Below are 13,617 nucleotides of genomic sequence, written 5' to 3'. Positions count from 1 at the left end.
AAGTTTGGAAGGGCAGAATTCAGAAGAGTTGAATTCTTGGGCCCACGGCTTTGCTTCTCCTAAGCCATCCCACCCAGGGAACGTCCTAAAGAACTCTGCCCAAGACTTCCCTGGGGCTCTTCAGAGTTTGGAACCTACCTTCGGGGTTGTTGGTCCAGCCTAGGTGGTCAGATACCTTTCTTGCTCTTGCCCTATTCTGGAAGTGACCAGACCAGAGTGGATGGGGCCACTGACAGGCCATGGGCTGCTCAGTTAGCCTGTCCACACTGGAGCTTGATCAACATCCAGCAAAGGCAAATGCTCAAGGGCTCCAACAGGGAAAGTCCCCTCCTGGACAGGCAAACAACGCTGGCTTGAGAAATTATCTAAATAATCAAGCAAATATGTCTGTCATCATCACATGGACAGATGAGGCGTTTGGTCTCGAGGGTCCGGTTCAGCCTCCTTAAGGAGGTCACCAGGTAATTCTCTAATATCCTAATTCTACTTACAAGCACCTCTTGAGGAAAAGAAATGGCTCCCTTGCCACAACCACACTCTGTGGGCTTCACCCCAGGTGGAGTACAGGAGGAGGAGACATCTTCAAAGGAGACAGACAATTTCCCAAATAGATTAGGAGAAGGTCAGATGGATAAGTATACTGGACCTCTCATCAAGCCAACTGGCTGGATGCTATTTTATTAGCTAAACAAGAAGTACATCTAAAAAAACCACACCATTTTCTTTTTGCTATATAGTAATTCACTGGAACATCCACCGCCATGAAAAGCGGGCATCTGATGGGAACAAGCTACACAGACGACTAACGGTAGCCTGACGTCTCATTCCATAAATCAAAGAGATCTTGTCAAAGAACCCCAAGCCAAATCTCCAATTACTGGGAGATGTTTCAGGAAGCATTAAACCTGAATATCCAAAGTCTGGGGGACTTGAATCAGAGGCTGACAAACCCAACCAGAAACCTTATTTTAACTAAGGGAGATCAGAGGGACAGCGAATACAGAAACATCACAGGGCAGGGAGCCACATCTCTGAAAAGGAAGCTTTGTTAAAAATTGAGAAAGGAAGTAAGAACATTCTCTTGGCTTCCATCAAATACGATGATGGGAAGAGTACCTTCCGCCAACTCTAAAGTTAGCTGAAAGCATCAGACAAATTAATCATACATAATTTACAAAATAAATTACGTTCCTAGTTCATATCTTTAAAATAACAAATCTGTGTTAACATAAGTCTATGAGAAGCATGGGGGGAAAAAAGAGGAAAAGAGAGCAAAGAAGTTTATCACAAATCTAAGCAAGTACTGAACGTGCAAAATATGCAAGTTTAGCAGGGGTGCAGTTGATAGAAGGGAACTTGCCTAAAATTAAAAAATGGTACGCTTCACATCTGATTCAGCTAGAAGAAGCCTGACAGGTCTGTTGAAAAACGGTTCTCTCTCAAAGACAGGCAGTATCGGGGCTAGAGGCCCAAAATGGGGGTGACGTTTTATAGGTAACAGGTAAATTTCAGCAACGCTTGCAAATGAGGAAGGCTGGCTGAAGTTTGAATGATGGAAGTGCCAGTGGATAAAACTGACGATGGAGGGGACATCTGGGACTTTCCCTGCACATTGGTGGGTTCCATTATTTCTTTTTATTTGTCCACAAAAGGAGAAATGGATGAGAACCTTGAGGGCTCAGAAAGCTGAGAGGGAGCCCTAAATTCTCCTGTGGGGTTAGCAGGAGAGAAAGCCTAGCCACCACAGGAGCTATTGCGCCCCACCCCCCCTTTCCCTTAAGGTTCTTATGGCTGGCCAAATAATTAAAAAGCAGGTTAGCAGTAGAAAATCAAAGTTTAACGACATGTACACATGGGAGGAACTCGGGCAAAACTGAGCAACTCGCCACAATGGCCAAGTTGCCCCCTTACATATCATCTCAACTAAAGACAAAGGAGGATGTTGGGGTAGTGGTTTGGACCTTCAAAGGGGAGGAAGGCAATTCACATTAGACAAGTGTTTACCCCATGGGCCACCTAGAGAGAATGTGGCCCGAGAAACAGGATTTCAAATAAGATGTGCTCGTAGGTGCCTTTCCCATCACACCTATTTCACATTGTACTATAGTCTCATGGTATAAGCCCCTTCCTGGATCAGGCCTTCTATCTTAAACTCTTTTAGGCAATTTGGGGGAAGGCCAAATGTTCTTCCTGAGTCTTCTGAGCCTCTATTGTCTCCAGCTCCAAATAATTCACATACCGGAGTGGCACATCTTGGGGCGGCCTGCCCCGAACCCCATCAGGATGTTCCTAGGAGTTTTCACATTAAGTCAGGTGCAAAGGAGCCAGAGAAGTTCAATATCTAAGTATCAAAAACAAGGACATCTGCCACCTGAACACAAACCTGGCCAGCAAGGTCGGCAGGTAAGTTAGAAAGATGTGTTCTCCTGAAGCCTGAAAGAGAACCACGGTTCAACCAAACAGTGAACAAAGTGGAAGGTAAATGAGAAAGACGCCAGTTGTCCACAGTCAGTTAAATACGGTACAGGTATTAAATGGCATCGTACACAGTGTTTGTAACGCTGACTATTATTTATCCTTGAATGTTTCAATAGCTGTATCTGCATGGCAAATGGGTCTCTGGCTTGAAAAGCACACTTTGACCTTTAATTGAACCCTGGCTATGAGCAGCTGCCAAAGAACTACCATTTACCTACCAGGAAGGAAGTAACCGTCCATGGTGGCAAATTTGCATATTTCAATCTATAAAGGAACTATACCCTTCACCCTAATTTTGGCTTTACGATGCACTACTGTTTTTTTTTTCTATTGTACCATGTGTCTACAGATGTGTGATGAAAATCAAAATTACTCCAGGAGGTGGAAAACTGATAGGCATGGCACAGATCTCAGCTCCAAGTCTGGAAGTTCTGAGTCCTGCGGTAGGTGTGGGGGAACTGGGTGAAAGTATAGACTACAGGCTTGTAGCAGAAAAGATGTAGGGCTGGGATTGCTTTGCCACCAAGATAAACATTTTTTGCATAGTTCTAATATACATTGCATTTTCCGGGAATGCAAATACTGTATAAACTGGGGGAAGGCGATATTTTGGGGGGGTAATTTTACCAGGATTCTTCACCTACTTGGAAAACCATATCATCAACTCAAGCTGCTCTGGGTGTCTGAGTCTGTTTCAATCCACTTTTATCAGTCTACGCTGGGTGCTGCACGCCCACGGGGACGGGCTCACATCCTCCTACTGCACCAGTCTCCACTGTAGTTGACCCAGATGTTCCATACTGCGGTACTGACCACCTTTTATAAATTACTGCTTACTCCCCCTATATTACACTGGGGCAGTGAGTTATAAGACCTTTGCATTTCATTTCAGGGCATCACAACTCACTAGTTATAGAAAGGGCATGCTGGGACTCAAGGTTTGGGAACTGCTGACCTAGAAACTCCAACTTGGCCAACTTCTTGGCATCTTGAACCTCCTGTGCTACATGAGGAACGAGAGGTCTGGACCAACCGGAAGTTCTGCTCACGACCAAGCAGTCCAGTGTGGGCGGTTGGGGGTGGGCGCTGTTCAGGGCAGAGGATTTGGAAGAACCACCAATCTGAACAGGAGAGGGCAAAGGGTGGCCAGTGCATCATGAGCCTACCCCTCCCCCACCTGTACTCACCCAGAAATACCCCTTCCCCCACATCACACATATTTGCAATTACAGCAATAGCTTCAGGGCACAAAGCAACCACTGGCCAGAAGTTTCATCCTGGAATAGCAACCACGAAAGGTTATCAATACAGAGTCATGGACAAAGCTATGGGTTCCCTGAAGGAGGGGCCAACCAGTTATCTCTGTATAGCACCAGCCCCCACTCCCCTCCAGCTGTACATACAGGAGACACACCTCTTTGTGCCACCAGAACGGAGACCACAATGTGGTGCCGGCAGAAAGCAGGTGGGCACTTCGTTCACACTCAGCAAGGCCTCCTGCCTTATTGAAACAGCCCGGTATTTTCAGAAACTTCTCAGCTATTCTTGCCCTCCTCCATCTCTCCCTTCTTTTTCTCCCCAGCTGGGTTGATTCCCTGGAACCAAAGGCTGTGGCTGAGGGAAGCAAGAACTGGAAGACACGAGGAGGATTTACGGGAGGGAAATCTGATGGACAGCTGAGGCAAAAATAGATGTGAGATCAAAATGTGCACAGCCTTGGAGCAGCTGCAGGACCCCACGGGCTCCTCTGGAGCCGAACACTGACAGCCTCCCAGTACCCCTCTGCAGCCCAGAGTCCCAGGCTGGACCGCGCAGAGCTGGCTTTATTCCGGAGACCCCCACCCGGCTCTGCTCTTTCCCACAACCCGACTCCACAGCGGCCAGCTGGGAGCCCTGGTCTCAGGCCAAGGGCCTCGTGCTCACACTTACCCTTTCCTAACAAGGCATGGATTTCTCTCACCTGGAAACACCTCCCTGAACAGGAATGGCTTAACCTCTCCTGACCTTCGGGGCCATGCAAGGTGGCTTTCCAAGCGACCCCAGGGTCTTGCCCAGACCAGCCTCACGCTCACATCCAACGCTCCTCTGTGCTCAAGGCCACCTCCACTTTAGGACAAGAGAGCCGGAACAAAGAAAGGATCAGAGCTCCCTGCCACTCACGTATGACCACAAAACTTGCGTGTGACTTGAATTATTATAAAGTGAACCTCATGAGAATGCACCAAGGCTATTAGGAGAATCTTCCTATGGATTCCCCTGGAATGAACACATACATGTATATATACATTACACACAAATATACTCACAAAGGTATACACATCCTGACAAACATATACTACACATATACACAAATATCTACACACACAAAATTATCCCCATACATACAAATATATACATACACATATCCCCCTTAAAATGAAACACACGTCTGATGTTTTGTTCCAGCATGTTTTGAAGCATTTGTGTGATGCCACCAAACCTGGCCACACCCAGCCATGGACCCATCACTCACCTCTCGGCATCAAAGTAGGAGTCTATGTACGCATGCGGGGCACCTGCCACGGCGAAGTTGCTGCTCCCAGTGTCAACCAGAATCTGCAGCTTTTATTTTTAAGGGGAAAAAATAGAAACCATAAGGTTACTTGAATAAGGCAACATTCTTGAATAATTCTTTTAAAAGCTAAGTACTGAGAACAGTTCATTACTTGGAAAAAATGTACATCGATCAGAAATTTTTAAAAAGCTGTGATAAAATGGAAATCTGGACACAGGCCATGAAGAAGTTGCAGCAGGAAGGGGAAAACAGTTTTGTCCGAGATACACACACGCCTGATAAAAAATGAATTTAGCAAAATAGCTGGAATTTCCTTTTTAAGCCATTGGTACTTGCTAACAAGGTGGTGCCCTTTCTCTCCCTGGGCTTTGGCCAGGTGGGTCACCTGGCTGGGACAGCCCTCTTCCCGCCTTTCCAATCTCACTTGGAAATACCGATGCAGGGGTTCTCCCCTTCGAGGATGCCTCCCCAGCCTCCTCCTGGCAGTTGAGATGCCCTCATCTCTGCTGCATAGCACCTAGGAACACCTGTCACAGGTGTCGGTTTTCAAGTTTTAATGAGGTATAATTTACATACAATAAAAATGCAAGATCTTAAGACTTTTGACTGGTATTCTTTGACAAGGTGTGCACCCAAACCAAGATACAGAAATGTCTATTATCTCTGAAAGGTCCCTTTATGCCACTTTCCAGTCATTCCCTCCTGTTCCTCAGAGGCAGCCACTTTCTGACTTCTGCTACCAGGGATTGGTTTCACCGGTTCCTGGACATTCGATAAATGTGATCACGTAGGGTTTTCTTGAGTCTGGCTTCCTCTGCTCAACCGGTTTGCGAGCTTCTCTCATGTTGGTGTGTGTATCGGTACTTTGCTTCTTTTTACTGTTGAGTGGTACTCCTTAGCATGCATATATCACAACTTATCTATCTTCCTCTTGATGGACATTTGAGTTGCTTCCGGTTTTAGGCTATTACAAAGAAGGCTGCTATGGACATTCTTGTATAAGTCGTTCTGTGACCTATGTTTCCATTGTCTTGGGTAAAGACCTAGGAATGAAACTTGCTGGGTCATAGGATAGATTATTTTTAATGTTTTTAAAAAAACAGCCGAATAATTCTTCAAAGTAGATAAACCAAGTTACACTCCCACAAGCAATATACCAGTGCTCCATCTGCTTCATTTGCTCCATGTCCTCCCCAAATTTGGTGGTGGTGGTCTTTTTTATTATAGCCATTCTAGTGGGTGTGGACTGGTATCTCATTGTGGTTTGAATCTGCAGGTCCCCAGGGAGGAGGGTACTGAGCTGTGCACTGAATTTTAGTTGCTTTACCATCTCCCCAGGAGACAATGATATTCAAGCGCAGGAAGTGTGTGGTATCCATCTTTTTATGCCCAGAGTTTACCCCAAGTCCAGACACATAGCCAACTCTTTACAATGAAGACATCTTTTAGAAATAAAGAGAATATGTAGATATAACCCCAAAGATTGAAATCGAGTTTAAAAAACTACAGATACGGAAATCCAAGTTGGTAAGTTTTTACCTTGGATCATCTTGTCACCAATTAAACTGCTGCTTTTGTCAACACATGCAGTTTTGCCCAAGCCAGTGGTTTTCGTCCTCCTCTTATTTGACCCATTGGCAGAATTTGACTCACGCCCTTCCTCCTGGAAACACGTTCTTCATTTTGGATTCCAGGACACCACACTCTCCGAGTGCTGATGACTCCCTCTGAGCTCCAGGCTTTACCTACTCTGCACCCCCACTCTGATGTCTAATAGCCATCTGTTAGGGGTTGAATAGTGTCCCCCAAATAGATACACTGAAGTCTTAACCCCTCCTACCCGCAAATGTGACCTTATTTGGAAATAGGGTCTTTGTAGACATAATCGAGTTAAGATGAGGTCATTAGTGTGGTCCTAGTCCAATATGTCTGGTGTCCTTGTAAGAAGAGGAAAATGCCACTTGATGAGAGACTCACAGGGAGAAGGTCGTGTGACAAAGGAGGCAGAGATTGGAGTGATGCAGCTACAGGCCAAGGATTGCCGGCCCCCTCCAGAAGCCAGAAGAGGCAAGGAAGGATTCTAATCAGCATCTCAGAGTGATCATGGACCTGCTGACACCTTGATTTCAGGCTCCTGGCCTCTAGAACTGGGAGAGAAGAAATTTCTATTGTTTTAGACCACCTAATACGTGGTACTTTGTTATGACAGCCCCAGGAAACAAATACACCATCTCAAGTTGGTCTTGACATGTGCAGAACTGAACTCCCAGCTTGCCCCAAATCTTCTGCACCCACAGACTCTGCCATATCAGTCAACGGTGGCTCTGTCCCGTCGGCTCAGGCCATTCAGCTCAGAGTCATCTTCCCCTCATGCCCCACGTCCAGCTGTGCCAGGAAATGGTGTCTGCTCTACCTTAAGGTGATACCAGCTGCCTGCCCGCTTCTTATCACCTCCACTAGGACCAGTGTGGTCAATGGCACCATCAATCTCCCACTTATCCCTAACCAGCCTCCCAGCAGCCACCGTGACCTTATTAAAGTCTAATTCAGAGCTTGCCAATCCTCTGCCTTCCCATGGCCCTCGATGTCTCTCAGTGTAACAGCTCAAGTCCTTATACGACTGCTAAATCCGTCACCTGTCCCCTGACCCCATTCCATCCCCGCCATGCTGTTGGGTGAACACTCCAGATGCTCTCCCGTGGGGCCTTTCCACTGGCTGCCTTTGCTGATGTGGAGCATTCTTCCCGAATATCCATATGGCGCACTCCATCACTTCCTTCAAGGCTTTAATCAGTGGGCACTTCTCAGTGAAGCTAGCCCCGATCATCCCTTTTGAATTGCAGTTCCAAGCCCCTGCCAGCACCCCTTGCCCTCCTTTGCCCCATAACCCTCATCACCTTCTGGCACAATTTCAGCAATGGCAGCCATTTAACAGCACCTACTATGTGCCAGGGACTCTTGGAAGTGCTTCGTATATATTAACTTGCTTAATCCTCACAACAGGGCAACAGCATCATGGACTCATTTCACCGATAGGGAAACTGAGGTGCAAACAGGCTGACCCGCCTGCCCATGCAGGGGTGCGTGGCAGAGCTGGGGCTCGAACCTTAGGTGTCCTACTCCAAATGCATTCTCTGAACTGCTGTAACCAGTTCCTGGGCTCTGTGAGCTAGCCTACAATTCACTTGTTCATCTCCTTCCCCGCCTGCCCTCCGCGCCACCAGCATGAACACTCCAGAGGGCAGGCACTGTTGCCATTTTGTTCACCACCCTGTCCCCAGTGCCTGGAACAGGGTACAAAGAAAAAACAGATTCAGGAAAAAACAAAAAAGGAGATGGAGTCCATGCAGCTGAACCTGCTGTGTGTGGGTTCGCAGAGGCACGGTGTTTGGGCTGCTGGGTAAATCCCATGCCAGGGTCTGCTCCGTCTGGACAGAGCCTCCTTCATCTGCTAACTTGATGGTCTTTCCCCCACAGGAGGCTCTGGAAATAGTGAATAACAAACAACTATCCTGCGAGAACCTGCCGGGGGTTGTGGACACAACACATGTGATGCCCGATGCCCATGTTTTCCCAAACCAGAATCTACTTGGTGACTTTAGAGAATTCCATCCCAATGCTGAAGGTCACATCCATGACAGTTCTGCAGGACTGGGGCCTGTAGGGGCGGAACAACAATTACCCCTTTACCCTTCTAGGTTCTTGGCTGAGACCCTGTAATCAAAGACAGATTAACAGGAGAAAAACAAACAGAAGTTTAAAAATATGGGTACCTCTTGTATACATAGGAGGTACCCAGGAAAACTGAGTAACTGCCTGAAATGACCCAAGCCATCACCTAAAAACGTTCATCAGCTAAAGACAAAAGACAGGCGTTGGGGGTGAGGAGTCAATCATGCGAGGTGACCGGGAAAATCACAGTGAACAATGCTAAGGTGGTTACACAGGTTTAAGTTGGGTCTTGTCCATTGATAAGAGTTTCCAGAGATTGAGTCACCACCCTCTTCCTGGTACAGTGAGAGAGACACCATTACAAACAGGGATTTCCCTTATACACGTTAATTTTTCTTACAAAAGAGTAACCTCGATTTTCAGAGCTTCTCCTGTGTCTGTAGTTTCTTAAAAATAATCAGCTGAAAATAATCTGATGCCAAGGAGGCATATTTTGGGGTGGCAAATTCTGCTCCCCTTCAGGACTCAGGCCTGAAGTATATGTAAAAGATGGTGACGACATACATAGGGACCACAAATGCCACTGAATGCATCTCCACTTTAGGAAGTGAATCCTCTTCCCTTCATTTTCATTTACTAACATACAGTTGCTAGAACATTTGCAGGGTCTCGCTCCCCCATAGACACACTGGATTGATTTTAGATAGAATGCAATTTAAAGAAATATATTCTCTGGTTCTCCATTCAAATATTTGAGGCGCAACAGCCCGAGCACCAAGTCCTACAACTGGGATTGGATTTTATCTGAATTTATCATGCATGTGCATCGGGGCCAGGTTTATCTGCATGTTCTTGGATTTTACTGGAGAGGACTGGTAACGCTGAGAAACTCTCACATGCATCTGTGAAAGATGCCATGAGTGGAGCCATATTAAAATAGAACCAGAAGTCATTCCAGAGGAACAGCCTTGCATATCTTGTTTTCTTTATCTTCCAAACTAGACCAAACCACCAATATTCCAAGAAGCCAGTAGGACAAGAATATCCTGTTTGTAAAGACTGATAAAACTGGACTTTGCTGATGACTGAATCGCTAACAGATCGATGGAGTACAAACCCAGCCTCACCTCCTCCAGCACCAACGAACTCTTCCTTAATACAACTCACCTCATCTTCCTCCCTTTTTCCCATAAAAGTCCTAAGCCGCTCTCCTGTAATCGGAACACGTTTGGGGTTTCTATTGAATCTGTGCTCCCTGAATTGCAATTCTAACTACCCAAATAAATATCACTGTTTAAACTGTAGTGATGGAAAGGTTGCCAACAGGTAAAAACAGGAGGAGGGGACGGTCTGTCGGTCAGTCCTGCTGGGCTAGATAGTCCTACAGGAATACAGATAGAGTTGTCCCTCTCTTTCTGCTCCTAAATACTCTCACTTTCAGTGGCTCACCACAACATGATGCTCAAAGGGGGCAGGCATATCAGAATCTCTGATTTTGGTTTTGGTTTTTTTTTTCTAAATCCCTCAACTTCAATTCTTTCACGAGATGAGTTTAGACCATTTGCATCCAATTATATACATTTTTCTTAATCCTATCACTTCTGGTGGTGACGTATTTTCTGTTTTAATCCCATGGTTTAGGATTTTTATGGAGGCCTTTTTACTCGGCCTGATTGATTACATCACTGGCCATTGGTGGTTGATTCAACCCCCAGCCCCTCTCCCCTCCCCACAGGTGAGGCTGAAAGTTCCAACCGTCTAATCACAGGGCTGGTTCCCCATCCTGAGGGGCTTGTCCAGGGCCAGCTCATTAACAGAACCCAGCAGCTGAAGGGCACTTGTGATGAATAACAAAAGACACCTTTGTCCCTCTAACCACTTAGGAACTTCCAAGGGTTTCAGGAACTCTGTGCTGGGAACCGGGACAAAGACCAAATTGGGGTGAAGACCAAATATATATTTCTTCTTATAAATCACAGTATCACGGACGGTCAAAATAAAAACGGCCAGGCTCGGGACCTTGCCCATCACGGGAATGAAGTTCTAAAATGTGACTCGTCAAGCACCAAGGCTATCATCCTAACAGCAGACTCCAGTCCAAGCTGACACACTAATCTAGGTAACCTGGGGGTCCTGAGTCCCCATCACTGTCTCCACGTGGCAGATGCAAATGGCTCCTGGAGGCAAGATGAGCCTTAAAGTTGCCTGGGTGAAAGCAGTAGAGGTGGAGAAAGAAAAAAACAACAGGATTCCTTTAGGAGGCAAATCAGGGAATCTCAGGCCTTTAAAAGGAGTTGGAGCTGTTGGGCAAGACACTTCAACCACCCTAAAATTAAAAAAATCTAAAAAAAATTGCATAACAGTGAGAAATACTTTTTCTCCGTCATTAAAAGGTACGAATAATAAAGGCTATAGATTCCTGCCCAGGAACACCCTTCCTCTCCATGCTAGGGGTCAGTCAGGAAAGCCTGCCATTTTTACAAGTCTTTCCTGGGTCTCGCTGGCAAACACACACCCAACCCAGTAGCCCAGCGGGACACCTGTGGTAAGACCCAGCGTCCAGCAGTTCTGGTTCTCAGGCTGGCATTCCACATCCACACCCAACATGCCTGCAAAACTAGGTGGCGTCAAAGCAGACACAAGACTATTGTCCTTGGCATAATGGCCCCAGTGATGAGGGACTTTCTCAGTTGACATTTCACTCTTATTTCCTTGGTGTGGAATTCCACCCACAGCCTCCACGTCATAGCAGAACCGAGTCCTTTTACCACCCCCATCCTCACTTCTGCCACACTGCACATCGTGCCCCCTTTGCAGAGGCAGGGGACACAAAAGCAGAGAAAGTTACTCCAAAACATACAGTGCATTCTTCCACACACTGACTTCTTCTAATTTCCCAGGCATTTGGTATGACCGTATCTTCCCCAGCTATTTCAACGGAAGCCAGCTTTCCAGAAAACTCAATTCTGAGTCAAGGCTTTAAAAAGCTGTTTGCCACCTTGGTTGCTCCTAGAGTATATGATTTGAGGAGAGAAATCACCCCAATAAATGAGGAAGGGATGGCTGGGGGAGCAGTAAATGCTCTGGGTTGTTCTTCAAGTAATGCTTCTGAGTGGCAAACAGGCCAACATGTTTTCTTGTGAGACGACCCTGAAAATGGACATTTATCATGGTGGCTTCTCACCAGGGCCATGACTTCCTTTTCACAAGTAGTCTCAACCACAAAGGAAGAAAAATAGTACCACCTGCATGATTATACATGATCCACTCTGAAACGACTGACGCTCAAAGGCTGGGGGAGCAGGTTTCTCTGACACCTCTCCCCACCCCTCACACCAGCAGTGTCATCTGTTGCTTCCTTTATCCCGGGAATTTCCAAAATCATTTCCCGCCTCCTTGGGTTCAACTCCTCGCACACACGACAGTCTAACCCCGGACACGTCATTCAGCCCCATAAATGGACATGGAAAATACACACGCAGTCTCAAATTCAGAGAATGTTTTGACCTTTCAAAGCACAACAGAAAATGACTCAGAAGCACATAAGGAAGACATTATCCTGGCTTTACAACAAGGAATGCAGAAACGCTGCCGAGAGAGACAGATCCTGGGAGTCACCCCTTCCTTCCCAACACTGAGCAGCCTCCTGAAGAACTCACATTCCATTTATTCCAAGAAATAGTAAGGAGTGCCAAAAATATGCCTCTACGAGGAGCTGTGGGCTTGTATTCTGATGGTCATTAGCTTTTCCCGATTCAGATCGCCTTACCAGCATCAGGGTCTCAGGGGCCCTTGCACGGCAGGAGCAAGTCCTCATTGTGCCAGGCTCAGGGCAGTGACAAGAGCAGCAGAGATAACAGACACATGATCCTGGCCCCCCCTCCAGAGTTTAGAATCCATCAGGGAAGAACAAAGTGTCCACAGGTCTGCCTTTGAAAGCTGCCTGTGATCCAAGTTGTGAGACCTAGGAAGGCTTGGAACTGTGGCAATTGACAAGGCAAATTTTTTGACCACTTCTTAAAGACAGCAAAACCCAAAACACACTCCCTGGCGCTCCTGCCTTTCAGTTGCTTCACAGCCAAGCATCAGTGGGTTAGCTCCTGTCTCAATTCTTCACTTCCCTTTCTTTCCACAACCTACCGAAATGGGGTTTCTGCCTCACCGCTCCAGTGCTGGCCAAGCTACCCAATGACCTCCGCACTCCACACCCATGGGCACCTCCTCTCTCTCCACTCACTAGTCCAGCCTACAAGCAGCACTGGCCACTACTGACCAGTCCCTCCAAGCTTTGGAAACACCACCTCCTGGTTTTCCCACCACGGCCCTCCCTTCTCAGTCTCGGTTGCAGATACCTCCTTGTGCTCTTGGAAACACCTTACACGTTGTTCCTGAGAAGTCTGTGTCCCCAGCCCCCAATGCATCATTTCCACCCTGGAGTCTATCTGTCTTCTCCAGACAGCATCCCCAGCACAGGGCACTCTCCGTGAGAGGGGGGCTCACGTGCAGGCCATCTCTTTATCCTCAGTACCTCGGACAGTGCCCAGGGCTCAGTAGATGCTCAGTCAACAGCTGTCGCATAAATGAACAAGAGTCAGGACAGAGACTTTTGTTGAGTGGAGACTAAGTAGGAGGGATGGCTATTCCAGGCAACAGGACTGTGTTTATTCATTTATAAACAAATCTGCATCGCACGCCTACCAATTATACACAAAATGTTGAGAGGGCAAAAGGTCTTAGATGATCTATTCCAGAAAAAAGAAGATGTAACAATTCTATCCCTCCCAAATGAAAACTTCCTTCTTCTGCTTCTTTGACAATATTCTCCAGTTCTAGCAGTCCCACCCAAATTTTCACAATGAAATTTTACTACATAATCATGAAATAAGGACAACCTTTATACACAAGTTACCAGA

At 46.7% G+C, this 13,617-nt stretch overlaps 1 protein-coding gene across 2 annotated transcripts in view; it reads right to left on the bottom strand.

The window, feature by feature from the left end:
- The window catches only part of BACE2 (beta-secretase 2), a 90,630-nt gene that overhangs the window by 47,297 nt on the left and 29,716 nt on the right, over positions 1 to 13,617 (bottom strand). For both annotated transcript variants that reach the window (XM_070597799.1, XM_070597798.1), the window contains exon 2: positions 4,991 to 5,079. In XM_070597799.1, coding sequence (XP_070453900.1) covers positions 4,991 to 5,079 — 89 coding nt within the window. The remainder of the gene's footprint in view (positions 1 to 4,990; positions 5,080 to 13,617) is intronic.

Source organism: Equus przewalskii, chromosome 27 (assembly GCF_037783145.1).
Source record: "Equus przewalskii isolate Varuska chromosome 27, EquPr2, whole genome shotgun sequence".
Taxonomy (NCBI): domain Eukaryota; kingdom Metazoa; phylum Chordata; class Mammalia; order Perissodactyla; family Equidae; genus Equus; species Equus przewalskii.
Note: the sequence above shows the minus strand (reverse complement) of the source record. Positions and strands in the feature narration are given on the sequence as shown.